The sequence below is a fragment of the Pezoporus flaviventris genome, unplaced genomic scaffold, assembly GCF_033815535.1.
Source record: "Pezoporus flaviventris isolate CSIRO_AGI_PZ_B2104156 unplaced genomic scaffold, CSIRO_AGI_Pfla_v1 ptg000125l, whole genome shotgun sequence".
In the NCBI taxonomy this organism is placed as follows: domain Eukaryota; kingdom Metazoa; phylum Chordata; class Aves; order Psittaciformes; family Psittacidae; genus Pezoporus; species Pezoporus flaviventris.
In genome coordinates, this window is record NW_026892673.1 from 252540 (window position 1) to 279327 (window position 26788).

The window sequence follows — 26788 nt, forward strand, 5'->3', positions numbered from 1 at the left end:
TATTCATTAGGTTCCCGAGAGAGCAGCGGGGATATTACAATTAGTTTAGGTACTCATTATCATAAGTCTCCTCCCTTTTGGCGCTTGCGCACTGCCTTCCGATGGTCCTGGGCGGGGGTCTTCAAGATGAAGTAAGCAGTCTTCCTCACGGTGCACTTTTCACCTTTGGCACAGTTGGATGCTCCAGTAACCACAAAACTAGCTGAAACCAGCCATATCTACAAGTTTCTGATAGCTGGCAAAGGTTTAGAACAGTGTGACCTTCGTACAAAATTTATTGCAAGCGGAACAGGATGGGCAGACAAGGAGTATCCTAAGCTAGCAGATGTTCGGGAGTCACTGTCTCCAAACTAACTGATAATTAGAAGGATTGTAAGAAATAATTCCCTCATTAGAAGGATGGAAAGAAATAATTCACTCTTGTTAGTAAGACTACTAAATTCTATTATCACACCACAGACAACACAAACATTGTTGTCTACCTTAGACCTAAGTTAAGTTAAAAGTATTTTAACCCTATGTTTTCCAGGCACTTGCTTTCCTTATATCAGTGGTGTTAAAGCAGAGTTGTTTCCTAAAACAAAGTTATCTGCGGATGTTTTTCATCAGGGGATTCTTTATGTTCATATTTTGCAGTACATGTATAAAACTGAATTGATAGTTCTGAGTCATCTTTTCAAGGAGGAAATGGCTTTTGGTGGGGTGTGGTGGTATGAACCAGCCTTGATTAAATTGCCAGATTCTGTAGTAGTATGTCTAAGTTTTGGGCTTTCACAGATGCTCTTCATTTACTGGTTTTGTGGTTTGCTTGGGTTTTTTATGTGGTTGGGGTTTTTTTTCTTTTTTTTTTTTTTTTTTTTTGTTTTATTGGTTTTGGTTTTGGGGGGTGTTGGTTTTTGTTTGCTTTGTTTTGGGGTTTGGGTGGTTTTTTTGAGCCCTGTCTTTTGAGAGTGTGTTCGGGCTTTTGGTAGAGTTGTGGGGCAAATACCTTGCAGTTCTAATTGGTTGAACTAATGTTATGCAGGTTACGTGAGAAATACCATAATGAGTCAAACCAAAGCACTGCCTCACCTAATTAATACCTGTGCCCTGTAGCAGGCAGTAGCAGTTGCTTAGGGAAAGAATGTGAAACAAACCATGTGCTATGTGAACCTTCTTTTGGTTTTTGGACTTTACATGTCTTTGATTTGTTGCTATGTAATTCCTGAATCAGCTGTTGTTTTTTCAAAACAGATAGTAAATTGATAAATACAAATGAATGGTGGTTTAGATGTTTCTTGTTAGTAATTGTCTCTGTACTTCAGTTTCTTTTATTAAACAGTAGTAAGATATTAATTAAAGGAAAAAGTCTGTAATTGTCTGTCTCTATATATATACATATACATACATGTATATACACACATCACTTACAGACAATTTTTCCTTTAATATCCTGCTGTGTATGTGTATACACACACCTACATTTTTTTTTCTTTAACTAATATCCTACTACCTACTCTGTGTTTGTGTATATATGTGTGTAATATACATATTTAAAAATGTCCTAGGAAAAATTTTCTTTGCAATTTCTTTCTAGTTCCCTTTCCAGTCATCAGAGCAGCCTCTCCCCTGCTTCAGTGTTGTCTTCAAGCACATCACATGTGGTAAGTCCTATTTGGATTTCAACAGATTTTTGGCATATCATCAGTTTATCTGATGATTAAGACCCTCTCTTAAAGTTCATTGTGTCCCAGTACAGCAAGAACACAAACAAGAGCCTTATCTGAAGGACTGCCAGCCCTCTAGTGGTAAAAAAAGTCTTCAGCACTTGGGATTTGTACTAGATCAAGAATAGCTATTACAGAGACTTGCCAGTCACACAACTGTAGAGGAAATTTTCATGCCAGCAAGGGAGGATAGAATAAAGAATTTCTTGTAACAAATGTGTTAAAAACAAACAAACAAAACCACCACCCCAAAGCAGAACAAAAAACAAACCCCAACATTTTAACCTAGCTGTCTGAAACTTCTCCACTGGAGAGGTTAGCTGGCAAAATGCAGGTGATAGAATGATGCATATCATGACAGATGGTTTTTAGAGTTTACCATATGGCATTATTGTCACCTGTATATTTAATGCATTTGAATTAAGAAGTCAAATGGTATTGAACACAGTGTTCTAGATGAGGTTGCACAAACAAGTGAGACGCTGCCTTGTTCTGTGATGGAGTACCTCTGTACAATCCCAGTTGGGGTGTGCAGATACGTTACTGCTTTTCTTTATGCCTGTATTTTGGTTTATATTGCTCCATCCCTACTGCATATGTAACTTAAAAATTTACACTTATCCAAACATCCTTCTTTTCTGTTGTCAGAGTTGTTTTGGTGTCTTTGTGTTGATGACACTGTTTTGCAAGTGTGATCAGCTTACAGCTAAGGCACTGTATGGTGCTGGATTCAAACCAAGAACATCCTTTATCATTATGTGTTCCTGTAATAGATCTGGTCTGCATTTTAGTTTACCACATCAACTCTGTTTGTGGGGCACTGCTGTTTTAATCTTTTAAATTCTACAAGTGCACTGAGGAAATCATGATAGCAGTGTCCTGTATTTTGAAGAAAAATGCTGTCTTTTGGAAAAATATAGGAGTTTATTTAACGTAACAGGTACTGGCTGAAAAGAGTATATAAGCAAAGGGCAAGAAATAATGGCATGGAGTGACATTTGAGTTACTACTGTATAATTTTGTGATGATGTAGTCATTTGAATTTAACTCTTGTGTAATAATTTTCTTTGAATATTTAAAAAACACAAGCATGCAACTTCATTGCTTGCTTGGTACATAGAGAATGCGTATCTTTTTCTTTTGCATGTGCTGCTGTTACTTAAAAGATTGCTGTTTTGGGGTGGTTTTGTGGATATTTTTTGTTTGGTTATGTTTTTTCCCCAGCATCTTCCACTGTGGTTTATTTGCTCCATGATCCTCATTCTCTTTGTCTCCTTTCTAGCACACTAGTATTGAGAACACAACTTCGCTTCAGCCCTCAACAACCTTTTCAGCTGTTTCAACCTCAGCCACTAGCACCACCTCTTCAGTTGTCAGCATGGCAAACAGTATGAACACTACAAACAGCCTTGGCCTGAGTGTTTCCAGTGTGTCTATACCAGCTGCTTCCACACGGGCAGCTCCCTTAGTGTCTTCAGGTTTGCAATATTAACAGATTACATGGATAGACAGAGAACTTCAGTTGGCAGGGCTATCAGTTGAGCATCTCACCAGCCGTAACTACACTGAGAAATCCACACTCTTGACTAGCATTTTCAGCATGCTTTATTTGTTGGCTTATGAAGTCGCCTTGTTTTGTGTTTTTGAAATATTTGTTAGGGTGTTATGTGGCATTTATAGAGCACATTCCATCCCCAAAGAGCTTTATAAATAGACACCAGAGCAGTTCTAACTTTGGAAGTTTTGGGCTAGAGATTTGCCCAGTTTGTCTTGGCTGTGAATTCACATCATCTTTAATTTCAGTCTTCTCTGTGATTTGAATTCATTTGGCAGTATCAAAATGTACTGCAGTGTCCTCATTATCATATGCCATATCCCTACTGCCACATGTACAGAAAGGAAAAAAGCGTCTGGTGTCTGTGTCATTCCAAAACAAATAGCACTTCAGAAAAAGGGCCCACAGAGAGAGAAAGAAGGTGGGGAGGCCTCTGGCACTGAAGTGGAAATAATGCTAAATTCTCTTTTGTTTCTGTAATCAACCTGAACTGCTAAAAGGAAATCCTATGGAGGGAACTAAGTGATTTAAATATTAAGATCAAACTTACAGAAGGATTTCTCATTTCTAATTCTAATACCTTGTAAATGAAGTGTCTGATAACTGGCCAAAGTTCATTTTTTATTTATTTAGTTTTAAACTCTTCTGCTTCCTGGCACTGCTTCTTTGAAGCAACTGAAGCTGTTTCAGTCTTCTCTTTGCTATTCCTAGCTGCAATAAGTCACTCACAAAAATTATGCTGGCAAAATTTCATGTTTTCCAGTCTATTGCTAGTGATAAAGGAGAATGTGTTAACAGAGCAAAAAATGAGAGAATTTACAACAATGCCTGAATTTTGCCTGCAGGAGCGGATTGAGGAAAGGAGACTTCCTGTAATTCTTGTAATCCTCTTGGACAAAGTAAATGACAAAATCAGACTGTTCTCTGATGGGGCTGTTTTCAGTCTTAAGCAGCCTGTGCTTTTTCCTTTCCTTTGAGGCATGGTTAAAGTCTTCAGGCTATTTTAAGCATTCTCATCAACCAGCACAAAGTTATTTTGCTTAGTTCTGTTCTTTACAAGCTATGACAGTGAAGCCGCCAGGGTTTGTGAGCTATATTGTCTCAATGCTGAAGCCTTTTCTTCTCTAGAGGCTTGTTAAAAGTGTCTATATTTTTATTCTGCAGGCAAAGCTCCCCCAAACCTGCCCCAAGGTGTACCACACTTGTTGCATAACCAGTATATTGTGGGACCTGGAGGACTTCTGGCTGCCTACCCAGTAAGCAATTTAATTGTTCCTGTCCTTGATTACTTAACTCTGGTGCAAGTGGGCCCTCCAGACCTGCTGCGGTCTATGCCAGGGCATTTCTGTCAGCTCATTGCATCTGGAATTCTTGTTCCAAATGCTGAAGAATATGTGAAATTAACTCACGGGGTTTACTGTTGATAGTACACTAACGAACTGTTGGTACAGACCTGATTTAGCTGCTGTTGAAGCTAAATGTGCATGTTGCTTTAGTTTTCAGTGGTATCAGGTTTTTAGATCCTTTGAGTAAAATTAGACTCATTGAGGTTTGTGTTACTGGAATAGGTATATTATAGTAATAGCTGAAATGTTCCATGTGTCCTTTCTGTCATACTTTGAAAGATTGCACATAGCTGCTTGGTGTCTGACCAGGATCAACGTATTTTGGTTATCTTGAATCAGGAACTTTATTCTAATAATTTTTCTGTATCACACTGACTACAAGGGGATACCATAGGTCGCTTTGTGGTCTAGTCATTAAATCTTAAATCCTGCTATTCTCAGAAGTGATGATTGAAGCACAGAAGGCTGTTGCTCTTCTTACTTCCAAATCTGAATGCCCTGTACGTTTTTCACAAGTTGATGAATGATACATCTGTGGAAACAGTGTTGAAGATGGGACAGTAATATTCTTAGAGGGCTGCTGTCATCAAGAAACAGCAGAGTGATAAGCTGTTTTAAACTTACCTCTACTAGCCTTAAAATGCTACAGTGCACCATGATAGCAAAATGCGACATATAACTGTACACCTTTAAAACAGACTCTGTTTAAAGCCCCAAATTGGTAAGTGTCAGAGAAAAGCGTTATAATGATGTTTTATTTTTATTTGTCTTTAAGCAGATTTACGGTTATGATGATCTCCAGATGCTTCAGTCCAGGCTGCCAATAGTAAGTAAATGGCTTGGCTTATTTAATTTTAAACAAGTTACCTTCAGTATTGATTGTTTGTGCAACACAAATTAGTGCATTTGATGGTGACTAAGAGCTTATCTGTATGTAGTATATTGTGGGCATGCTTTGTGCTTTTGAGAAGGGAAATTTTTAATTGTTGTAGCAAAAGTATGACATCTTGTCAAATCTAGTTGAACCCTGAGTGGGAATGTTTTCTTTTACCAAGAGGTAAGGTTGAACAGCAAGTACACAAATTGGCAGCCAGTAGGTGCATCTGAATGTTTTTGGAGGCACTCATAGGTAGAGATCTTTGTGTATGCATCATGGCAATAAATGCAGGTGAGCTGCAGGAGGGGAAGAGTATATGATGTTTTCTTCCTTACCTGGATACAGAACATAAATGGTGTGTGAGAAAAGCTGTGAGTTAGATTCACAAAAAGCCTCAGCCTGGATTGTGGAAAGGTAAAGAATTTTGTTTTCAGAAAACTAGGGTAAGGATCATGGAGAAAAAGTTTGCTAGTATGTAACAGAAAAAAGTCACAGGATTAAGTGATGCAGTGCATCCCTAGAGGCAGAAATGGAGCAATGAGTAGTGACCTGGAAAAGAAGTATCACTGGATGAATGCCATGGCTAAAGGTCCAGGTCAGTACCAGGTCTTCCATGTGGAGTCTGGAGACAGCAAGAGTCAGATAGTCAAAGGTGAGTACAGGGATTTCCCAGGCAAAACCCTGTCCAGTTGCACATCCCGAACATCCATCTCAAAACCAGGCAATTTTATTCTATTTGCCAGCATAAATAAATAAATAAAGCATGTTGAAAATGCTAGTAAAGAGTGTGGATTTCTTAGAGCAGTTATAATTGGTCTTAGGAGGAGCAGCTGAGGGAACTGGGGTTGTTTAGCCTGGAGAAAAGGAGGCTGAGGGGAGAACTTATTGCTCTCTACAACTACCTGAAAGGAGGTTGTAGCAAGGTGGGTTTTGGTCTCTTTTTTCCAAGTAACAAGCGATAGGATGAGAGGTCAGAGGGACTGTATCATTCTCTACCTGAAAGGAGGTTGTAGTGAGGTGGGGTTTGGTCTCTTCTCCCAAGTAACACATGATAAGACAAGAGGACACTTCCTCAAGCTGTGCCAGGGGATGTTTAGATTGGATGTTTGTTTAACATCTTTGTCGCTGACATGGACAGTGGGATTGAGTGTGCCCCCAGCAAGTTTGCCGATGACACCAAGCTGTGTGGTTCGGTTGATACGCTGGGGGGAAGGGATGCCATCCAGAGGGACCCTGACACACTTGTGAGGTGGGCTGATGCCAACCTCATGAGGTTTAACCATGCCAAGTGCAAGGTCCTACACCTGGGTCGGAGCAATCCCAGGCACAGCTACAGGTTGGGCAGAGAAAAGATTCAGAGCAGCTCTGCGGAGAAGGACTTGGGTGTGTTGGTTGATGAGAAAATGAACATGAGCCAGCAGTGTGCGCTTGCAGCCCAGAAAGCCAACCGTATCCTGGGCTGCATCAAAAGGATCATGACCAGCAGGTCGAAGGAAGTGATCCTGCCCCTCTACTCTGCTCTTGTGAGACCTCACCTGGAGTATTGTGTGCAGTTCTGGTGTCCTCAACATAAAAAGGACATGGAACTGTTGGAACAAGTCCAGAGAAGGGCCACAAGGATGATCAGGGGACTGGAGCACCTCCCGTATGAAGACAGGCTGAGGAAGTTGGGGCTGTTCAGCCTGGAGAAGAGAAGGCTGTGTGGAGACCTCATAGCAGCCTTCCAGTATCTGAAGGGGACCTATAGGGATGCTGGAGAGGGACTCTTCATTAGAGACTGTAGTGACAGGACAAGGGGTAATGGGTTAAAACTTAAACAGGGGAAGTTTAGGTTGGATATAAGAAGGAAATTCTTTCCTGTTAGGGTGGGGAGGCACTGGAATAGGTTGCCCAGGGAGGTTGTGAATGCTCCATCCCTGGCAGTGTTCAAGGCCAGGTTGGACGAGGCCTTGGGTGATATGGTTTAGTGTGAGGTGTCCCTGCCCATGGCAGGGGGGTTGGAAGTAGGTGATCTTAAGGTCCTTTCCAACCCTAACAATTCTATGATTCTATGATATTGGGAACAATTTCTTCACTGACAGGGTTGTAAAGCATTGGAACAGACTGCCCAGGGAAGTGGTTGAGTCTTTTCTGCAGCTGAACTTTCCCTTCCTGCCCAAGTCTCTTTTCTGTCTGTAATGTCCCGGTGTTGACTGTAGTCTGTTTCCCTTTCACTTGTGTGTCACCTTTGTTTTCATATTAGCTGATCTTTTCACCTTTGGACGGATTGTGAAATGATGTTGCTTGGAAGAGCCTGGGGAGCCCCCTCCTGGAGAAAGGGCCTTGAGGTGGTGGAGGTGGTGGCTTCCAAGGAGGTGGCTCTGTGTATAGGCAGGTGATGGTTTGATGTGTTCCTGGATAGAGCTGGCCCAGCTCCTTTGTTTAAAGCTCCTGAGAATGGGGAAGAAAGGCTTTTCCTTCAGGAAAAAAGGGAAGGGCTTTGTTGCTCCTCCTGGCTGTGGTCCCATGTGTGTGCCCCTGTAGCAGGGGTTTTGTGTTTTCTCTACTTCCTTGCCTGTGGTGGCTGGAGAGCAAAGAAGATGCTCCCCATGGGGCTATTGGTAAGTGAAAGGTCTTGTGTTTGGGATGGCCTGAGCCCCTGTGCCCCTAGAGGAGTGTCGTCCAAGAGGCCTCTGGAGGTGGAGATGAGCCAGTTACAGAGGTATAATAATCTAGTTACAGAGCTTGAGGAGGTAGAGGTTGCACTTGCTAAGGTTTTAAGGTCCTAAGGTCCTTTCCAACAAGGATCATGTTCTGCTTATATGAGAGCTGCTGTCACATGTTTTATCAAAGGTTTTGGAGCAGGGGAAATGTGTGTGATGGTGTTGGTGGCAGGGCGGTAATGAGCTGAGAGCCATGATCTTGTCAGGCAACATTATGTTGAGGGGTGCTGTACTTGTGGTGCTGGCATGTGCACTATGTTTTGGCATACCTAGGTGCCATCACTAGAGGAGGTCTATGCTGGTGATGTTGGAGGTGCATGGCTGCACTTTGTCTGTGGTGCCTAGAATAGTTTATGCTGCAAAGTATTTTCAAGCAGCACAATGAAAGTGTTGTCATAAAAAAATGCCTGAAGTGGCAAGAGGAGCCAAATTCAGCCTAGTCAAAGCGATCTCTGCTGTGCCTCTCCTTCATATAATCATAGAATGGTTTGGGTTGTAAGGGACCTTTAAATGTCATCTAGTCCAATCCCTCAGCAATGAGCAGGGGTATATTCAACTAGGTCAGGGTGCTTAGAGCCCCATCCAACCTGACTTTGAACACTTCCAGGAATGGGGTATCTGCCACCTCTCTGAGCAACTTGTTCCAGTGTTTCATAGAATTGGGCAGAATAGTTTGGATTGGAAGGGACCTTAAAGCTCATCTAGTTCCAACCCCACTGCCAGAAGCAGGGACACCTTCCACCTTTTAGTTTAAAACCATTACCCCTTATCCTATTGCTACAGGTCCTATTAAAATGTCTGTCCCCACCTTTCTTATAACCTCCCCTTTGTCTTGAAAGACTGTAATAAGGTATCCCTGAAGCCTTTCCTTCTCCAACTCTCTCAGCCTTTCCTCATAGGAGAGGTGTTCCATTCCTCTGATCATTTTTGTGGCCCTCCTCTGGACCCACTCCAACAGGCCCATGTCTAGTACTGAGGACTCCAGAGCCAAACATAAGTCAGTCTAAACTGGGATAGGAGGTGGAAAATGTTGAGGACATACGGGCTGAAGAGATGATTCTGATAAACAATGAATAAACCCTGGTAGAGGTTTTTGAAGAAGTCGAGGAAAGCTCATCTTTGGGGAGGTGCCAAAGAGAAGAGTGGACAGGGCTGTGGGGCATGGGATCTGCACAGGCCTGTTTGAAGCAAGGCTTAGAGTAGGTGTTGAGTGAAGGTCACTTCCCCCCACCCCAAAGGCTTATTCCTGTGCCTCCAAGACAAGAGGCTGTGACAAGTTTTTTGCAACAGGTCTTTATTGTTTTGTCAAATAAATACTTGAATAAATACTTAAAAAGCCATGTCAAATAAAATGGAATAATTTATATAAATATGCAAGTAGTCAGTGGAGGCTCAAATCCATGGCTGTTCTTGCAGGGGATGTTGTCATCAGGGAAGGTGAAAGGATGGAGGTAGGGATGGTGCAGTGGTCCAAAAGTGATGGTGGCAGCATGGGGGGGGCCACGCAGGTTGGTCGGGGTAGTTGGGCTAATTGCGCATAATGCAGGCGAGGTTGTGGAGGCATTGGAAGCAGACACGAGATGCTAGACAGACATGGCTGCCAGGTGACTAGCTTTATGCGGTGCCGTGGCTTTCCCTTTATTGTTTTCTTATTTCAGTGAGTTTCCAACCGTGGTTTTCAGTTTGGCTGGTGGTTGTGGTGATGTTGGGGAAGATTGGTGGTGGGGTGGCCGTGCTTGGAGAGGGCAGTGGTGTGTTGGGGGCAGGTTGGCTGTAGTGGTTCAGTGGAGGTTGTGAAAGTGTTGGGGTAGTGACACATGGGGTAATTTTGCTGCTGGTCTGTTTTTGTGGTTTCTCCTTTCCCACTGTCCTAGATTCAGCTGTAGCAGTTATTTTTCTCCTTCATAGTAGCTGGTGCAGTGCTGTGTTTCAGCTTTACTCTGGGAACAATGCTCATAACACACCAGTGTTTTAGTTGTTGCTAAGTAATGCTTACTCCGATCAAGGACTTTTCAGTCTCTCATGCTCTGCTGTGATGGAGCAGAGACAGAACACCTGACCCAAACTAGCCAAAGGGGTATTCCATGCCACAGCACGTCATGCCCAGTATATAAACTGGGGGGAGTTACTCGGAAGGCTCAGGTCACTGCTCAGGTTGGGCTGGTTATCAGTCAGTGGGTGGTGAGCAATTGTATTGTGCATCACTTGTGTTTATTGTTTGGGTTTTTTTTCCCTTCCATTTTAGTTTTATATTCTCTCCCCTTGTTATTTCCCTTATCATTATTATTGTTAGTAGTTGTAGTAGTGTTGGCGTAAGAACTGACACATAACCACCGGAATGGTTATATGAGGTGCTTTATTGAGGCGCCGGGAACCAGGGGTACGCACCCAAACCTGGTTCCGATTCCCGTCACATCGCGTTCGCAATTTATACACTAAAAATTTCGTAACTAATACATATTCAACACAGATTACATCATTGACTAATACATATGCATCAAAGATTGCTACATCAATCTATTACGACATCAGCCTCTTCTGCGCTTGCGCCGCCCCCTCTGGTGGTTGCCCTGATGAAGTAAGGAGTCTTCCTCAGATGAAGTAAGAAGTCTTCCTCAGGTTGTCCTTTTCACCTTTCCTCTACTTGGCCAGGTCCCAGTCGTCTTCCCGACGTTAGCATTCTCTTATCTTCACCAGGATGCTTCTGGTATGCTGTTTTTGGCTATCTTAAACTTAGGTTCTGCTTGGGTAGAGTTTTACAATACATACACCTATACTCCCCTCACCATATGCAGTTATGTTAGCTCTTGCTACCAAGACTACCATTGTATCATGTAGTTACAGAGTAACTATGATACAAAACGGCAAAGTTACAACGTCTTCTAATATACAAAGCCTCACTATTGATTTATAAATTTCTCAAATATAATCATTTTACTATTTTATATGATTATTTTATTGTAAAAACTTCACCCTCTCTAACAGTAGTAGTTTTGTATTATACTTCAGCTGTTGGACTGTTCTTATCTCAACCCGTGGGATTTACATTCTTTTGATTCTCCTTCCCACCCTTCTGGGAGCAGGGGGGATTGATCGAGCGGCTGCGTGGTTCTGAGTTACTGGCTGGGCTTAAACCATGACAGAGAATGAAAAGTCCTTGATCAGGGTAAGCGCTACTGAGCAACAACTAATACATTGATGTATTATCAGCATTGTTCTCAGACTAAAGCCAAAACACAGCACTGTTCCAGCTACTAGGAAGAAAAATAACTATCCCAGCAGAAACCAGGACGGTGCCCAAGTCTCTTTATCTAATGTGCTAGTATGGGTTGTGGGTTGTCTTTGTTTGCGTGTCAATACATATTTTCTTTTTACAATTTGGAAGAGTTGTAAAAGGATGTATTTCTCTTGAAACTCAGCAGCTCTTTAAGTCCATGTGCTATTTGAGTAGGTAGTTGTGGGTCTAAGCTCCTGAGGGCTAAATGTTTTTTGATGAGGTTTTTATAGTCTCTTTTTTCTCCTTTCCTTCCTTTGAGCCTCGTCATGATGGGGGATAAGAAGTCTTTTCTAAGCTCTTATTTATTGAATGAAGGAGACACAGTGTAATGGATGGGAACCTAGCTTAGAGTTGATTCCCTCTCGTGACTGAAAGACATAACAAAGTATGTTTTTTGTCAAAGTGTATTTGGTAGAGTATACATATTTTTATGTTCATCATGACTGTCTGAAAGAGTCAGGAAAACATAGGTGTGCAGCTCTTCTGTGACCTTCATATACTTAGCCACACCGGGGTGCCTGGCCAGTGCTCTCAGCATGGATAACAATGAGATCATGAGAAACTGCACAGCCCCACGGGTAACAAATTAGAGATCTGGAATAAAGCTGGTTGTTTTTCTAAGGGTATAAAAGCAGGACCCTCTTGTAGCCGAATCTGAAGCCTCATCTATGGGTGGACACACTGCATAGGAATTTTCCCAATTACCCAAGAGTCCTGGCATCGGTTGCAAGCTGGAAGTGTGGGCTTGGATGATGATTCAGTGGTAATTGGTGATGTATTTCTTTTTGATCTCTGTTCTCTCTATGCAGTAATGATTTGATACATTCCTAGTTTTCCTCTGTGCTATACATATGATTTGCTTTATTGTACTTATTGTATGTATATATAGACTTGATTTGTGTTAGTGTGTTTATTCGCTTTAGTGTGCTTGTTTAATAAACTGTGCATATTATACAGCTAGTGTATGGTCATTTTGTAGCTTATCCTGTGTGGCAGCAGAACACACAGACAGAAATATTTTTGTATAGGGTGATTTTTGCTATTCTTGCCAGTTGAGGATTTTTTAATGATTTCGGTCTCATTGTGCTGTGTGGAGGAAAAGGTCCTCTACAATCAGTTCCCTAGGCTCATTAGAAATGAGCCACAGGGTAACATGCCACTGTTGGAGTCCAGATCCACAGAGCAACTTAAATGTGTCTGTGCCAATGCCTGCAGTATGGACAACAAACAGGAGGAGCTGGAAGCCATCATGACATAATGGCCATCATAGAAACATGATGGAACGATTTGCATGATTGGAGTGCTGCAGTGGATGGCTACAGGCTCTTCAGAAGGGATAGACAAGGAAAGAGAGGTAGTGGGGTTGCATTGTATGTCAGGGAGTGCATTGACTGCCTTGAAATCAGTGTTGAGAGTGAGAAGGCTGAATGTTTGTGGGTGAAGATCAGGGGGAGGCCAACCAAGCAGATATCCTGGTAGGAGTCTGTTATAGACCGCCTAGCCAGGATGAAGCTACAGATGAAGTGTTCTTCAAACAACTGGGAGAGGTTTTCGCAATCACTTGCCCTTGTTATAGTGGGGGACTTAAACCTAACAGATGACTGCTGGAAGTACAATACAGCAAAGAAGAAACAATCCAGGAGGTTCTTCCCCATAATCCAGGAAGAAATGGTTAGTGACCTCCTGCTCCACTCAGACGTATAAACATCTATGGGGCCAGATGGGTTACACCCAAGAGTGCTGAAGGAGCTAGCAGAAGAGCTCGCCAGGCCACTCTCTATCAGCAGGTCTAGTGGGCAGGTCCCAGAGTATTGGAGTTTGGCCTGTATACAAAAATGGCAGGAAGGAAGACCCCAGAAACTACAGGACTGTCAGTCTGACCTCAGTGATGGGGAACGTCATGGAGCAGATCATACTGAGTGAGATCACAGAGGACGTGAGGGAAATTCGGGACATCAGGCCCAGTCAGCATGGGTTCATGAAGGGCAGGTTCTGCTTGACCAGCCTGATTTTCTACCATCAGGTGACCCGCCTGCTTGATGAGGGAAAGGCTGTGGACATTGTCTATTTGGACTTCAGTAAAGCATTTGACACTGTCTCCCACAGCATTCTTCTGGAGAAACTGGCTGCTCATGGCCTGGATAGGTGTATTCTTTGCTGGGTTGAAAACTGTCTGGATGGCCGAGCCCACAAAAGTGGTGGTAAATGGTGTCACATCTATGTTGGTGACTGGCCACTAGTGGTGTCCCTCAGGGCTCAGCATTAGGGTCAATGTTTAATATCTTCATTGATGATCTGGATGAGGGGATTGAGTGCACCCTTAGTAAATTTGCAGATGACACCAAGTTGGGTGGGACTGTTGATCTGCTGGAGGGTAGGAAAGCTCTGCAGAGGGATCTGAACAGGCTGGATTGACGGGCTGTGGCCAGTGGTATAAGGTTCAGGAAGATAAAGGGCCGGGGCCTACACTTGGGCCACAGCAACCTCATGCAATGTTACAGGCTTGGGGAAGAGTGGCTGGAAAGCCTCTCGGAGGGAAAGGACCTGGAGGTCCTGGTTGACAGCCAGCTGAACATGAGCCAGTTTGTGCCCAGGCGGCCAAGGCAGACAACGGCATCTTGGCCTTTATCAGAAATAGTGTGGCCAGCAGGGCCAGGGAAGTGATCATCCCCCTGTACTTGGCACTTGTGAGGCCACACCTTGAGTACTATGTTCAGTTCTGGACCCCTCACTGCAAGAGAGATACTGATTTGCTGGAGCGTGTCCAGAAAAGGGCAACAAAGCTGGTGAAGGGTCTGGAGCACAAGTCTGATGAGGGAATGGCTGAGGGAACTAGGGTAGTTTAGTTTGGAGAAGAGAAGGCTCAGGGGGGACCTTATCGCTCTCTGTAACTACCTAACAGGAGGATGGAGGGAGGAGGTGGCTGGTCTCTTCTCCCAATTATCAAATTATAGGACAAGAGGTAATGGCCTCAAGCTGTGCTAGGAGAGGTTTGGGTTGGATATTAGGATCAATTTCTTCACTGTCACTGAGAGTGTGGTCAGGTATTGGAACACACTTCCCAGGGAAGTGGTGGAATCACTGTCCCTGGAAGTGTTGAAAAATTGTGTAGATGAGGCCCTTAGTGACATGGTTTATTGGTAGACTTGGTAGTGCTGGGGTAAAGGTTGGACTTGATGGTCTTAAAGGTCTTTTCCAACCTAGTTGATGCTATTCTATGATTCTGTGATTTTTTCGATTTCCGGTGTTTGCCTGGTGAAATACTTGTAGTTTATGTTATGCTATCATACTAATGGAATTTCTCAGTCTTGTGCCCTTGTGCCCTCTGTCATGGTTTATCTCAAAGAAGGGTTGAGATAAGAACAGTTCAGTAACTAAGGTATAACAGAAAACCACTACTATTACCACCACTAATGATAATGATAAGGGAAATAACAAGGAGAGAGCATAAAATTGCTCACCACCCACCAACTGATACCCAGCCTGACCTGAGCAGTGATCTGGGCCTTCCAAGTAACTCCCCCCAGTTTATATACTGGGCATAACATGCTGTGGTATGGAATACGCCTTTGGCTAGTTTGGGTCAGGTGTTCTGTCTCTGCTTCCTTCCAGTTTCCCCTCCTAACTGGTGGAGCATGAGACTGAGAAAGTCCTTGATTGGAGTGAAGGAGCAGCTGGTGGCGAGTGGGCAGTTTCCTTTATGGGGAATGCTGTGCTGGCTGGTTTGGACCATGCTGGGTGGTGGTGTTTAGGGGATGTGTTGGAGTGAAGAAGGCCTAGGCCAATGTGCTTTATGTAGTGAGGCAAGTTGCTGTGGCTACTGGTGTGTGAGCACAGGCAGGAGCATCCTGGGCCAGTTGTGGTGGTTGTAGGAGAGCAGTAAGTAGTCCTGAGTATCTCCTATGGTTTTTTTTTGTGGCTCTTTGTTGTTTCTTGGGTGGGGTTGGTAGCACTGGGGTGCTGTTCCTTGTCCAAATCTCTGCTGGCCTTGTTGGGTCCCCTCCTGTGATAAATAATTGTTGATGTGAGGGTCCCACAGTGTCCATGGGGACTTGTACTCAATCAGGGGAGGCTGCAGTCTGGATGGGCTAGATAAAGCTGTGGGTAATTGTCCTGGGTTCAGCAGTAACAGTAATTTTTCTCTTTCTTAGTAGCTAGTGCAGTGCTGTGGTTTTGACTTTCGGCCTGAGAGCAGAGCTGATAACGCCGATGTTTTTAGTTACTGCTCAAATGTTTAGACTGACCAAGGACTTTGTGAGCCTCATGCTCTGCCAGAGAGGAGGGGAAGCTGGGAGGAAGCAGAGACAGGACACCTGACCCAAACTGACCAAAGAGGTATTCCATACCACAGCACGTCATGCCCAGTATGTAACTTGAGAGTTACCTGGAAGGGCTAGTTCACTGCAGGGTTGGATGAGGTATCGGTCGGTGCTCGGTCGGGTGGGGTGGGGCGAGTTATCGGTCGGCTGGTGGTAAGGTGATGTAGTCTCTTCCCTTGTTGTTTCCTTTATCATTATTATTATTGGTGGTAGCAGTAGTGATTTGTGTTATACCTTGGTTACTAAATTGTTCTTAACCTGTGGGAGTTGCATTCTTTTTGATTCTCCTCTCCATATGTTCATGGTGTGCGGGCTATGGTGTAGGTGTGTGGACTGTGCCACAGCCTGGCCCCGGCCTTGTTGTGGTCGTGCTCATTTCCTTCTCAGCACAGGCTCCTGGCTGGAAAAACTGTGAGCCATGCTGAGCAATCCTAGCCCAGGCTGCTGCTGCCTCCACTTCATCTGGCTGCCAATTTTGGCTGGGGATGGCCATTTGGTGTGGGTGGGTTTGGTGGAGGGCAGGAACAGCTTGGCTCTTCATCTGTTGTGTGGGCATGTCCACGCATTGGAAGCAGATGTGAGCTTTGAGGCAGATGTGATCCCATGTGCAGGGCCTGTGGTGGTGGGCACAGAGGAAGTGCCAAGTGTGCCCAAAGTATTTGTTGATCCTGAGCAGTAGGTTGTGGAGCCCTTGGCCTTTGGAGAGCATGCCATTGGCTGTCATGCATTGCTCCAGGTGGTGGATGTAACACTGGAGGTTGTTGAGGAGGTTGTGCCTTGCTTGGGCATTCCAGTGGTGGGGGGTGCTGTGGCTCCTGAGGTTGGCAAAGAGGTGCTGGAGGATGTGGAGGCTGGTGGTGGTGGCTTGCTGTGGATGGTTGGTGTGGAGGAGGGTGTCAGTGAAGGGGAAGGGTGCCTCCTTGTGGTAGCAGAGCTGTGGCAGGGGGACAGCCATGATCTGGAAGAGCTGTCGGCTGTGCCGGGGGAAGATGGCATCACAGGGATGCAGGTGGTGGCAGGTGAGGGCTGTGGCAAGAACTGTCAGGAGCAGTAGTGCCAGGGGGTGGTGGTGGTGGTGCTGTGCTGCAGGTGAGGCTGTGGGGTTGTGAGTGCAGCCATGGTGGGGCTGTGAGTGGTGCTGGGCATGAGCCTAGTCAGGCTTGGTGGTGGTGTGGGTGGGCATTGTGCTTGGGGTGCTGCTGGGTGGCAGCTTTATGTGGTGCCGCAGCTTTCCTTTCATCATGCTCTAGACAGACTTTCCATTTGCATTTTCAATTTTGTTTTTCATTTACTTTCTCCTGAGGGCTTTTGTTGTTGTCACGTTAAGGGGGTCTTTACCCCCTGTAAGATGGAAAATTTCACCCCCCTCACTCATAAGCTTGACTGGTCTGTTAACATCTCAGGATAGGTGAGACCCTTGAGCCCAATTAGACTGTCAGAGCCTTCTGCAGGTGCTCCACTGGACAGCACGCTGTATTGGAGGGTGATTCGATCGTCCTATTCAGGGTACATGGCAACAGATTCACACATCAAGTTAAAAATTTTAAGTTAATTTTAAGACAATTTTAAGTCTCTTTTAAGTCTCCAGAAGCTTACACAAAATAGATCTAAGCTGAGAAATTTTATTATAGAATTTTTCGATAGCTTAAGGTCTGAAGATTGTTGTTGACAATTGCTAGCTGTGAGAACAAGTGTGAAAATAATGAAGCCAGCTAAAATCAACCATTAAATGCACATATAGTTCTTACCCAATAGGCATCCCTATGGAGGGGAGAAGACAGGTTCAGCCTGTCAACTGATCCCAGCAGTTGCAATAAAGTCTTCTCTCATCACACACCCCCCTTAATTTCACATATTTATATGATTTAATTCAAATTAATAACTCCCTGTAACCCTATGGAGTTTGACTATATAGCTAACCACCTATGGAACTAGAGTGTGTACCTATGGAGCTTGAAGGGCTCTATTCATACATATTTTGTTAACAATTGGTATGAAATTCTCTCACTTTGCAGTCCTTGTTTGGCAGCTGCTGTGTGTTTTATCAGCACATGGTGTCTTCAAGTTCCTGCTCCTGCAGGGAGAATAACAGCCTGGCCATGGTGCCTTCACTTTGCTCCACCCTCCATTCAGTTTATCTCAGCATATGCCAAGGTCACAGGGTTGCCTGGGGAACTATCATGGGATTGATTCTGTGCATGTTAGCCACATTCTATCCTGGAAGTAAATAATTAATTTCCTTAATATAGTAACATAACTTTGAGGATTTGGAGGGATGTGTGGGGCTGGTCACTGATTTTCCCCATTATTCCATATAATCCACCCCGTGACTATCATCACTCAAGCTACATAATATTTAGTCTGATTTAGGAACACCTTGTGCATATACACTCAATGGAGGAAGTCAATAAAACAGTCACTTTACAGTAATCCAGATTCTAATATACAATGCAATCGTTAGAATAAAGAGCAAAACAGTTAATGTCAGTAGAGTAACAGCAGGGTGAAGCATTCTGTCGAGAATTCCTGTAGGTGAACATCCAGGAAGAGTTTCCCACTACCGGTGTTCTGCACCTCTCTTGACTCATTCCGACATGTGATGTATTTCTTCTGCAACATGATGGTCAGTAATTTGTCTTTTGTCTCAAACTTGCTTCAGCAGTTGTTTCAGGTCTTCATGTAGCAGCAGTTTTCATCTTAAGGTGAGATTCATCCCAGTGGGGGTAGGTAGTAGGTCCTGAATTAGCAGATAGATAGACCTCATTAATTAATAAGACAGGACAGGAGCTGAGTAAGTGAAATCACATCCTATAAGCTCAACAAAATTACAAGCATAAATTTTTGAGTCATTATCTGTATCCACAGTAACATTATCTATGCGTATAAAGTCGCAAAGAGTTCTCATGCAAGCATATCCTTTGCCAATATATACAAGTACAGTTTCAGAGATTTAATTGGGATATATTTCAAAATTGCAAATGTTCTGTTCAGTGTCAAGGCAAATGGCTTGACCTTTGATGGTGTTACTCTCACAAATAATCTCTTGTTCTTTTCCATGACTGTGTTTAGGGTGTGTGGGGAGCATGGCTCCTGTGCTGTTATGGCTCAGTGGGGGATGCAAAAGCCTTGCAGCAGAGGCTTTTGGGGCAGCTGTGTTGGGAATGCGTTTTGGGGTTTCTGTTTTGTGTCACTTGTGAATTGGCTCGCTTAGTTTTTATTTTCAAGTTTCTCTGCCTACCAGCTTCTGTTTTTCTTATCTCATGCTCTGATATTATTTGTATATATGAGTTAAGGCATGTTTTCCTTTGTTTCTTATTGACAAACATTTTTAGGTTCTTAGTTTGTCGGTCTCCCCCCCCCCCCCACCTTTTTCCATAACACCTGCAGCCTTGATGGTGAAAGAGTTTTTCCTCTCTCTGCAAATAACTTGCAGAATGGTTTTGGGGGCATCTGTCATCCCCCTCGCTCTCTGAGTTATTTGTCCTCAGTGTGTTGATCTTTATAAATAAATGTTTAAATGTTGTGAAGGATTTTTCATCAACTATTTATGCAATGATTGTCATTTCTAGATTTTGTTTTGTGGGGGGTTTGTTGTTGTTTGTTTTGAATTTCTTGTAGAAATTAGGCAACATTAAGTGTGTGGGAATCAGGAGCTGATGGGAATGCTTGTCTTTGACAACCTGGTCCATTCATATCTAGAAAGTGAAAATGGGCAGAGTCCCAAGTGCAAGTTGTCACTGCTTCCTGGGAAGCTTCCAGCGGTAAGAGGTACCAGTGGCTGCTGATATAGTGAAAATGGGGGTTTCCCCTGAGGTTTGGGGGTGGTGATGTCTTTTTTTTTTTTTAAATTTAACTGAATTTCTTAATGTGCATGTTGATGCTGTAAATTGTCACTCTTGTTTTTTTGTTTTTGTTTTGTTTTGTTTTGTTCATTTTTGTGTGAATTACATTGGGATTTGTGGTCTTTTCTGCTAGTTTGTTGCAGGCTGCCTGTGTAGTAGAGAACTTACAGATGTCTTAAATGGTGTGCGTGGTACCTAGTGAGCTGCTTGGTAGAGTTTAAATCTATTATGTCAGATCACTTACCATTTTTCAGTCCTTTTCTGTCTCACCTTTTGAGTCTATTCCTGATATACCAGTTTTGGCTTTAGGCACCTTCTACTGCATGCCTTCTGTAGGTCAGGAAATACCCATATTGTCTGAAGAGCAGAGTATCTCTTCTGATGTTTTCCTATGGGTGGACATGAAATGCAAAGATAACTGTCTTGCAATCATATATTCTAATGATTTTTTTGTTTTGAATGTGTGTATGCACAGTTGTGTGGGATAGGTATATGCAGTGCTGATGTGTTTTTTTTCACCTGAGAGGTAGTGGGAATAATGGCAATCCTTAGACCCTGTTCTCATGTAGATTTGGTTATATTTTTTCTGGTTTATATAGGGGAAAATTCTAGTGTGTCAATTCCAGTTCATATCCACTGAATCCTGTTCAGATCTCTTCTCCAAATCTGCTTTTTGTGCCATTTTCCTCAGATGCAGATGGGAGTGCTGCTTTTGAGTAACCTGCAAAGACTTTTAATAGGAATTTGGATGTGTTTTGTTAAGTGATTCATGCTGGAGTTGATGAGGGGGAATTACCTGGGAAGGAAAGGATGATGAAATATGGCACCGTTTCAAGTTACAGAAAGCACCCGTGATACTAAATCTTTGTCAGATTACTTCATGTTCAGTGATGGAGGATTAGGTGTAGGAGACAGGGGTGCTGCTCAGAAATCATAGAATGGCTTGGGTTGAAAAGGACCTTAGGATCATCTAGTACCAACCCCTCTGCCATGGGCAGGGACACCTCACACTAGATCATGTCACTCAAGGCTCTGTCCAACCTGGCCTTGAACACTGCCAGGGATGGAGCATTCACCCCTTTTTAGGCAACCTGTTCCAGTGCCTCACCACCCTCACAGTAAAGAACTTCTTCCTTATATCTAACCTGAACTTCCCCTGTTTAAGTTGAAACCCAGTTCCCCTTGTCTTATCACTACAGTCCCTGATGAAGAGTCCCTCTCCGGCATACTTTTAGGCCCCCTTCAGATACTGGAAGGCTGCTATGAGGTCTCCACACAGCCTTCTCTTCTCCAGGCTGAACAGCCCCAACTTTCTCAGCCTGTCTTCATATGGGAGGTGCTCAAGCCCCCTTATCATCATGGCCCTCCTCTGTATGTATGCAAATGCAGCAAGGTGGAAGGTGCTGTCAGCTCTGAAAAAGCATTTGAGATGCTGGGGAATTTGTAGAGGCAGGTATGAGGAAGGATGCTTTTCCAGTATTGAAGACTCTCTGGAACTGGACACATTAGGGGTTAAAGCATTAACTCTTGATGGATTGGAGGTGGTAAGGAGTGAGCCATGAGAATTAGGAGGAAAAACACTTAGTAGTTTTTCCTAGAGTACCAGTCCCACTTTCCTGGGTTCAGCAGTAGCAGTCATTTTTTCTCCTTCTTAGTAGCTGGTGCAGTGCTGTGTTTTTGACTTTCAGCCTGGGAACAGCGCTGATAACACCAATGTTTTTAGTTGCTGCTCAGTAATGTTTACTCTGACCAAGGACTTTGTGAGTCTCATGCTCTGCCAGGGAGGAGGGGAAGCCGGGAGGAAGCAGAGACAGGACACCTGACCCAAACTAGCCAAAGAGGTATTTCATACCACAGCACATCATGCCCAGTATATAAACTGGGGGCAGTTATCCGGAAGGGCTAGTTCACTGTTCGGGTTGGTCTGGGTATCGGATGGCAGGTGGTGAGTGGTTGTATTCTCTTCCCTTGTTATTTCCCATATCATTATTATTATTGGTGGTAGCAGTAGTGGTTTTGTGTTATACCTTAGTTACTGGACTGTTCTTATCTCAATCTGTGGGAGTTATATTCTTTTGATTCTCCTCCCCATCCCTCCGGGAGAGGCGGGGAGGAAGGGGGGAAGTGAGCAAGCAGCTGCGTGGTTCTGAGTTACCAGCTGGGCTTAAACCATAACACCCACATGTGGAGTTCACCAGGAGAGGGAAGGGCAAGTTTTTCATTTTTTGCCCAAACTGAAGACAAAATTCTGCTCTGGTTTTGCAGGCATGTCCTGTCATCTTGAAGGGTGAGCTTTCTAGAGTGAGGACTGTCTTACCTTCTTGTAGAGGACCTAGAAGAATGTTCTTAGGCAGTGTTCTCCAACTTTTGATCACACACCCCATCAGTAAAATTTTGTGAACACTCTGAATAAATTTTTATTAATAAATTTGAGACATATACTACTGTATAAAACATACCTGAAAAAAAATTAAAAAGGATAAGAGAAAGGTTAAACGCTATTTTTTTTTTTTTAATTTTATTTATTAATGGTACCTGAAACATTTTCTTTATGCACCCTAATGGATTGTCTTGCGCACCCCACTTTGGAGACTACTGATCTGAGGTCTCCTGTAATGTAGTTTAATTACTTTTTCCATTTCTTTTTATGTTTGTGCTGTTTTCCTAGCTGATGCTTTAACTTTTAGAAAAGAGGGTGTAGGACAAGGGTAAAACCTTTAGATTACATCCATGTTGTGATTACGGTCCTGGCCTGACCCCAGGTCTTTGGCCTCTGATGGGTCTCTTGTTCTTCCAGGTACAGTCTTGCTGAAATATGACAGCTCAGAGCTGAGGGTTGGGAGGGGAAAACGTTTAGTTGCTGTCTTTAACTTACTATTAAGAGATTAAGTATTTGTATGTGATATTAAAAATGTCTATAAATTAAGTATATTTTGAAGTTTAGGATCCAGGTAAATCTTCAGCTCCCCTGGAATCAATAAGGTCAGCTTCTACTCAAGCTTCCTTTAGTTCTTGCTTTTTAGATTTTCTTATATGTATAATATGGGGTTCATAAGAGCTGTCCAGCTCTGTTACGGTTTCAACTATCAAAAAACAATGTTGTCTCTTTCTAAGGATTACTATGGAATTACATTCCCTGCTCCTGCAACCTTGACAGGCAGAGATGGAAGCCTTGCTAACAACCCATACTCAGGTGAGTGCTTTTTAAAGATGAGGATGATGAGATGTGCTAGTCATCCTGCCATTTCTGAAAGAGCAGTTGTTTTTCCCTTATGTAAGCAGTTAAACCCATCAGTCCAAACTAGACAGACAGAAGTGAGCATCTCCCTCTCAACCCTGACACTGTGGTTTTTTTCTTTTTATTTTTTTATTTTTTTTAAACCTTCATGGGTTTGGTCAGTAATTCATATGCAACTTCTGGAAGTTGGGTAGCCTTTGAGAATAAGTGCAAAATTGTTACTAACGTAAACAGCTGTGAACCCAGCAACCGTTTGCTCTTTGGCTTTTTACCATACTTCTGCTTTTAACATGTTTTATTGCAATGATCTGATAGCAATGAATCTGCTCAGACTGTGTGAGATAGGTAAGTATTGGTTATCTCTACTTCATCAGTGGATTAGGCATGGCACAGAGTTTTGTGCCATGAACAGAGACCAGGAGAGTTCTTCCCATGAACAACTGCAGCCTTTGAAGTGTAGGAAGTGCTCTCTTCTGTAGCTGTCTACTTGTATTCAGAGGATTTGAATCCTCCAATTTTGGGGTGCCTTTGATAGCTTTTCTGATTAGTTTGTTCTTTTGCAGGTGACATAACAAAATTTGGACACGGGGATTCTGCCTCCCCTGCTCCTACTACTACACTCACCCAGCCGCAGCAGAACCAGACGCAGACTCACCACACAACTCAGCAGCCCTTCCTCAACCCAACCCTGCCCCCGGGGTACAGCTACACTGGGTTACCTTATTATGCTGGTGTGCCCGGTGTACCCAATGCATTCCATTATGGGCCAACCATGTTTGTAAGTGTGACAGCCTAAGCTGTAACTCTCCTGACCTTGAAAGTTTCCAGGCATGGCATATCTACCACCTCTCTGGGCAATCTGTTTGTCCTGGGTTCAACAGTAGCAGTCATTTTTCTCCTTCTTAGTAGCCGGTGTAGTGATGTGTTTTTGACTTTCACCCTGGGAACAATGCTGATAACACCGATGTTTTTAGTCGTTGCTAAGTAATGTTTACTCTGACCGAGGACTTTCTGAGTCTCATGCTCTGCCAGGGAGGAGGGGAAGCCGGGAGGAAGCAGAGACAGGACACCTGACCCAAACTAGCCAAAGAGGTATTTCATACCACAGCACATCATGCCCAGTATATAAACTGGGGGCAGTTACCTGGAAGGAATAGATCATTGTTCGGGTTGGTCTGGGTATCGGTTGGCAGGTGGTGAGCGGTTGTATTCTCTTCCCTTGTTATTTCCCTTATCATTATTATTATTGATGGTAGCAGTAGTGGTTTTGTGTTATACCTTAGTTACTGGACTGTTCTTATCTCAATCTGTGGGAGTTATATTCTTTTGATTCTCCTCCCCATCCCTCCGGGAGTGGGGGGAGGAAGGGGGGGGGAGTGAGCAAGTGGCTGCGTGGTTCTGAGTTACCAGCTGGGCTTAAATCACAACACTGTTCCAGTGTCTCACAATTCTCATAAAGTTTCTTCCTTATGTCCAATCTAGATCTACCCTCTTTGAGTTTAAAATCCTTGTCCCTTGTCCTGTCACTACAGGCCCTGGTAAAAATTACGTATCTTTCTTATAAGCCTTCTTTAAGTCTTGAAAGGCTGCTATAAGGTCTCCCCAGAGCCTTCTCTTCTCCAGGCTGAACAACCTCAATTCAGACTTTTCTCATAGGTGTTCCAACCCTCTGATCATTTTCATGGGCCTCCTCTGGACCTCCTCTAACAGGTCCATGTTTGTCTTGTGCTGAGGGTCTGTCGTGGTTTAAACCCTAGGCAGACATTATCCACCCCTTATTCCATACCATTCACGTCATGCTCAGATCCCACATTTTCAATACACCATCCCTCTCCCACATATATACATCTATATACACACAGACCAAGAGAAAGAGATCATTTTTTTAGTGCATGGACCAATCCCTATAATGCTGCTGAGTCCATTTGGTCCATGATGTCAGGTTCCATCTCTTGTAACAATCTTTCAGGGCAGGAAAGGCTGTGTGCAGTATTGGATTGTTGCCTGCTGATGCTGGTCGTTCCTTTACTGCAGAACTCATCTGGTTCTATCAAAGCTCATTCTCTGTTGGGATGATGGTTGGAAGGAAGTCAGGGCTAGTCGCTGGTGACCTGGAGACATCTAGTTGATGGGCTATAAAAGTATTACACAGCAGGCAACAGCATACAATTAAGTTCATTGGCTGTTTTCCCCTAAAATCAAATCCCCTTGAGGTATACATCGGACTTCCCCATCTTCCCGCATTACCCACCAAGTATATCCAGGTCCCTGAGCAAAAACAATCCCATGAGTGGGTTTGCCTTTACCTGAAGCAGGAATAACCCAGACTGTCTTCCCCAGCAAATTCTTCATATGCACCACGGGAACTTTGTCCCCCTCTACAATATGTAAAAGTTCTGACTGGGCTGGGCCAGTGTTGACCAACCAGGTGGCCTTTGGTAAGTGTGTATCCCAATGCTTGGAAGTTCCCCCACCCATTGCTCTCAGTGTAGTTTTTAACAGCCCATTTTACCGTTCGATTTTCCCAGAGGCTGGTGCGTGCTAGGGGATGTGATATACCCACTCAATGCCATGCTCTTTGGACGAAATATCTATAAGGTTATTCTGGAAATGAGTCCCATTGTCTGACTCAATTCTCTCTGGGGTGCCGTGTTGCCACAAAATCTGTTTCTCAAGGCCCAGGATAGTGTTCCGGGCAGTGGCATGGAGCACAGCATATGTTTCCAGCCACCCGGTGGTTGCTTCCACCATGGTAAGCACATGGCGCTTGCCTTGGCAGGTTGTTGGCAGTGTGATATAGTCAATCTGCCAGGCCTCCCCATATTTATACTTCAACCATCGTACTCCATACCAAAGAAGCTTTAACTGTTTGGCTTGTTTAATTGCAGCACATGTTTCACACTCATGAATAACCTGGGATATAGTGTCCATTGTTAAGTCCACCCCTCGATCACGGGCCCATCTATATGTTGCATCTCTGCCCTGATGGCCTGAAGCATCATGGGCCCACCGGGCCAAAAATAATTCACCTTTATGTTGCCAATCTAAGTCCATCTGAGCCACTTCAATCTTAGCCGCTTTATCCACTTGTTGGTTGTTCTGGTGTTCCTCAGTGGCCCGACTCTTGGGTACATGGGCATCTACATGACGTACCTTCACCACCAGGTTCTGCACCCGGGCAGCAATATCTTGCCACAGTGCAGCAGCCCAGGTGGGTTTACCTCTGCGTTGCCAGTTGCTCTGCTTCCATTGCTTCAACCACCCCCACAGGGCATTTGCCACCATCCATGAGTCAGTATAGAGATAAAGTACTGGCCACTTTTCTCGTTCAGCATTGTCCAGGGCCAGATGGATGGCTTTCACCTGGGCAAACTGACTCGATTCACCCTCTCCTTCAGCAGTTTCTGCAACTTGTCGTCCAGGACTCCATACAGCTGCCTTCCATCTCCGATGCTTTCCCACAATACGGCAAGAGCCATCAGTAAACAGAGCATACTGCTTTTCACTTTCTGACAGTTTATTATATGGTGGGGCCTCTTCAGAGAACATCACCTCCTCCTCTGGTGACATTCCGAAATCTTTGCCCTCTGGCCAGTCCATGATGACTTCTAGAATACCTGGACGACTGAGATTTCCTATTCGAGTTTGTTGTGTAATTAATGCAGCCCATTTACTCCATGTAGCATCAGTTGCATGATGTGTAGAGGAGACCCTGCCTTTCAACATCCAGCCCAGCACGGGCAACCGGGGTGCCAGGAGGAGCTGTGCTTCAGTGCCAATCACTTCCGAAGCAGCTCAAACCCCTTCATTTGCTGCTAGTATCTCTTTCTCAGTTGGGGTATAGCTGGCCTCAGATCCTTTATATCCCCGACTCCAAAAGCTGAGGGTTTGACCTCGAGTCTCCCCTGGAGCTTTCTGCCAGAGGC

At 43.9% G+C, this 26788-nt stretch overlaps 1 protein-coding gene across 1 annotated transcript in view; it reads left to right on the plus strand.

Annotated features, from left to right (window-relative positions):
* The window catches only part of LOC133282502 (ubiquitin-associated protein 2-like), a 152176-nt gene that overhangs the window by 96121 nt on the left and 29267 nt on the right, over window positions 1-26788 (plus strand). The window contains exons 17-22 of the mRNA XM_061478505.1: window positions 1577-1643; window positions 2989-3184; window positions 4426-4517; window positions 5386-5433; window positions 22739-22817; window positions 23426-23640. Of these exons, the coding sequence (XP_061334489.1) occupies window positions 1577-1643; window positions 2989-3184; window positions 4426-4517; window positions 5386-5433; window positions 22739-22817; window positions 23426-23640 (697 nt within the window). The remainder of the gene's footprint in view (window positions 1-1576; window positions 1644-2988; window positions 3185-4425; window positions 4518-5385; window positions 5434-22738; window positions 22818-23425; window positions 23641-26788) is intronic.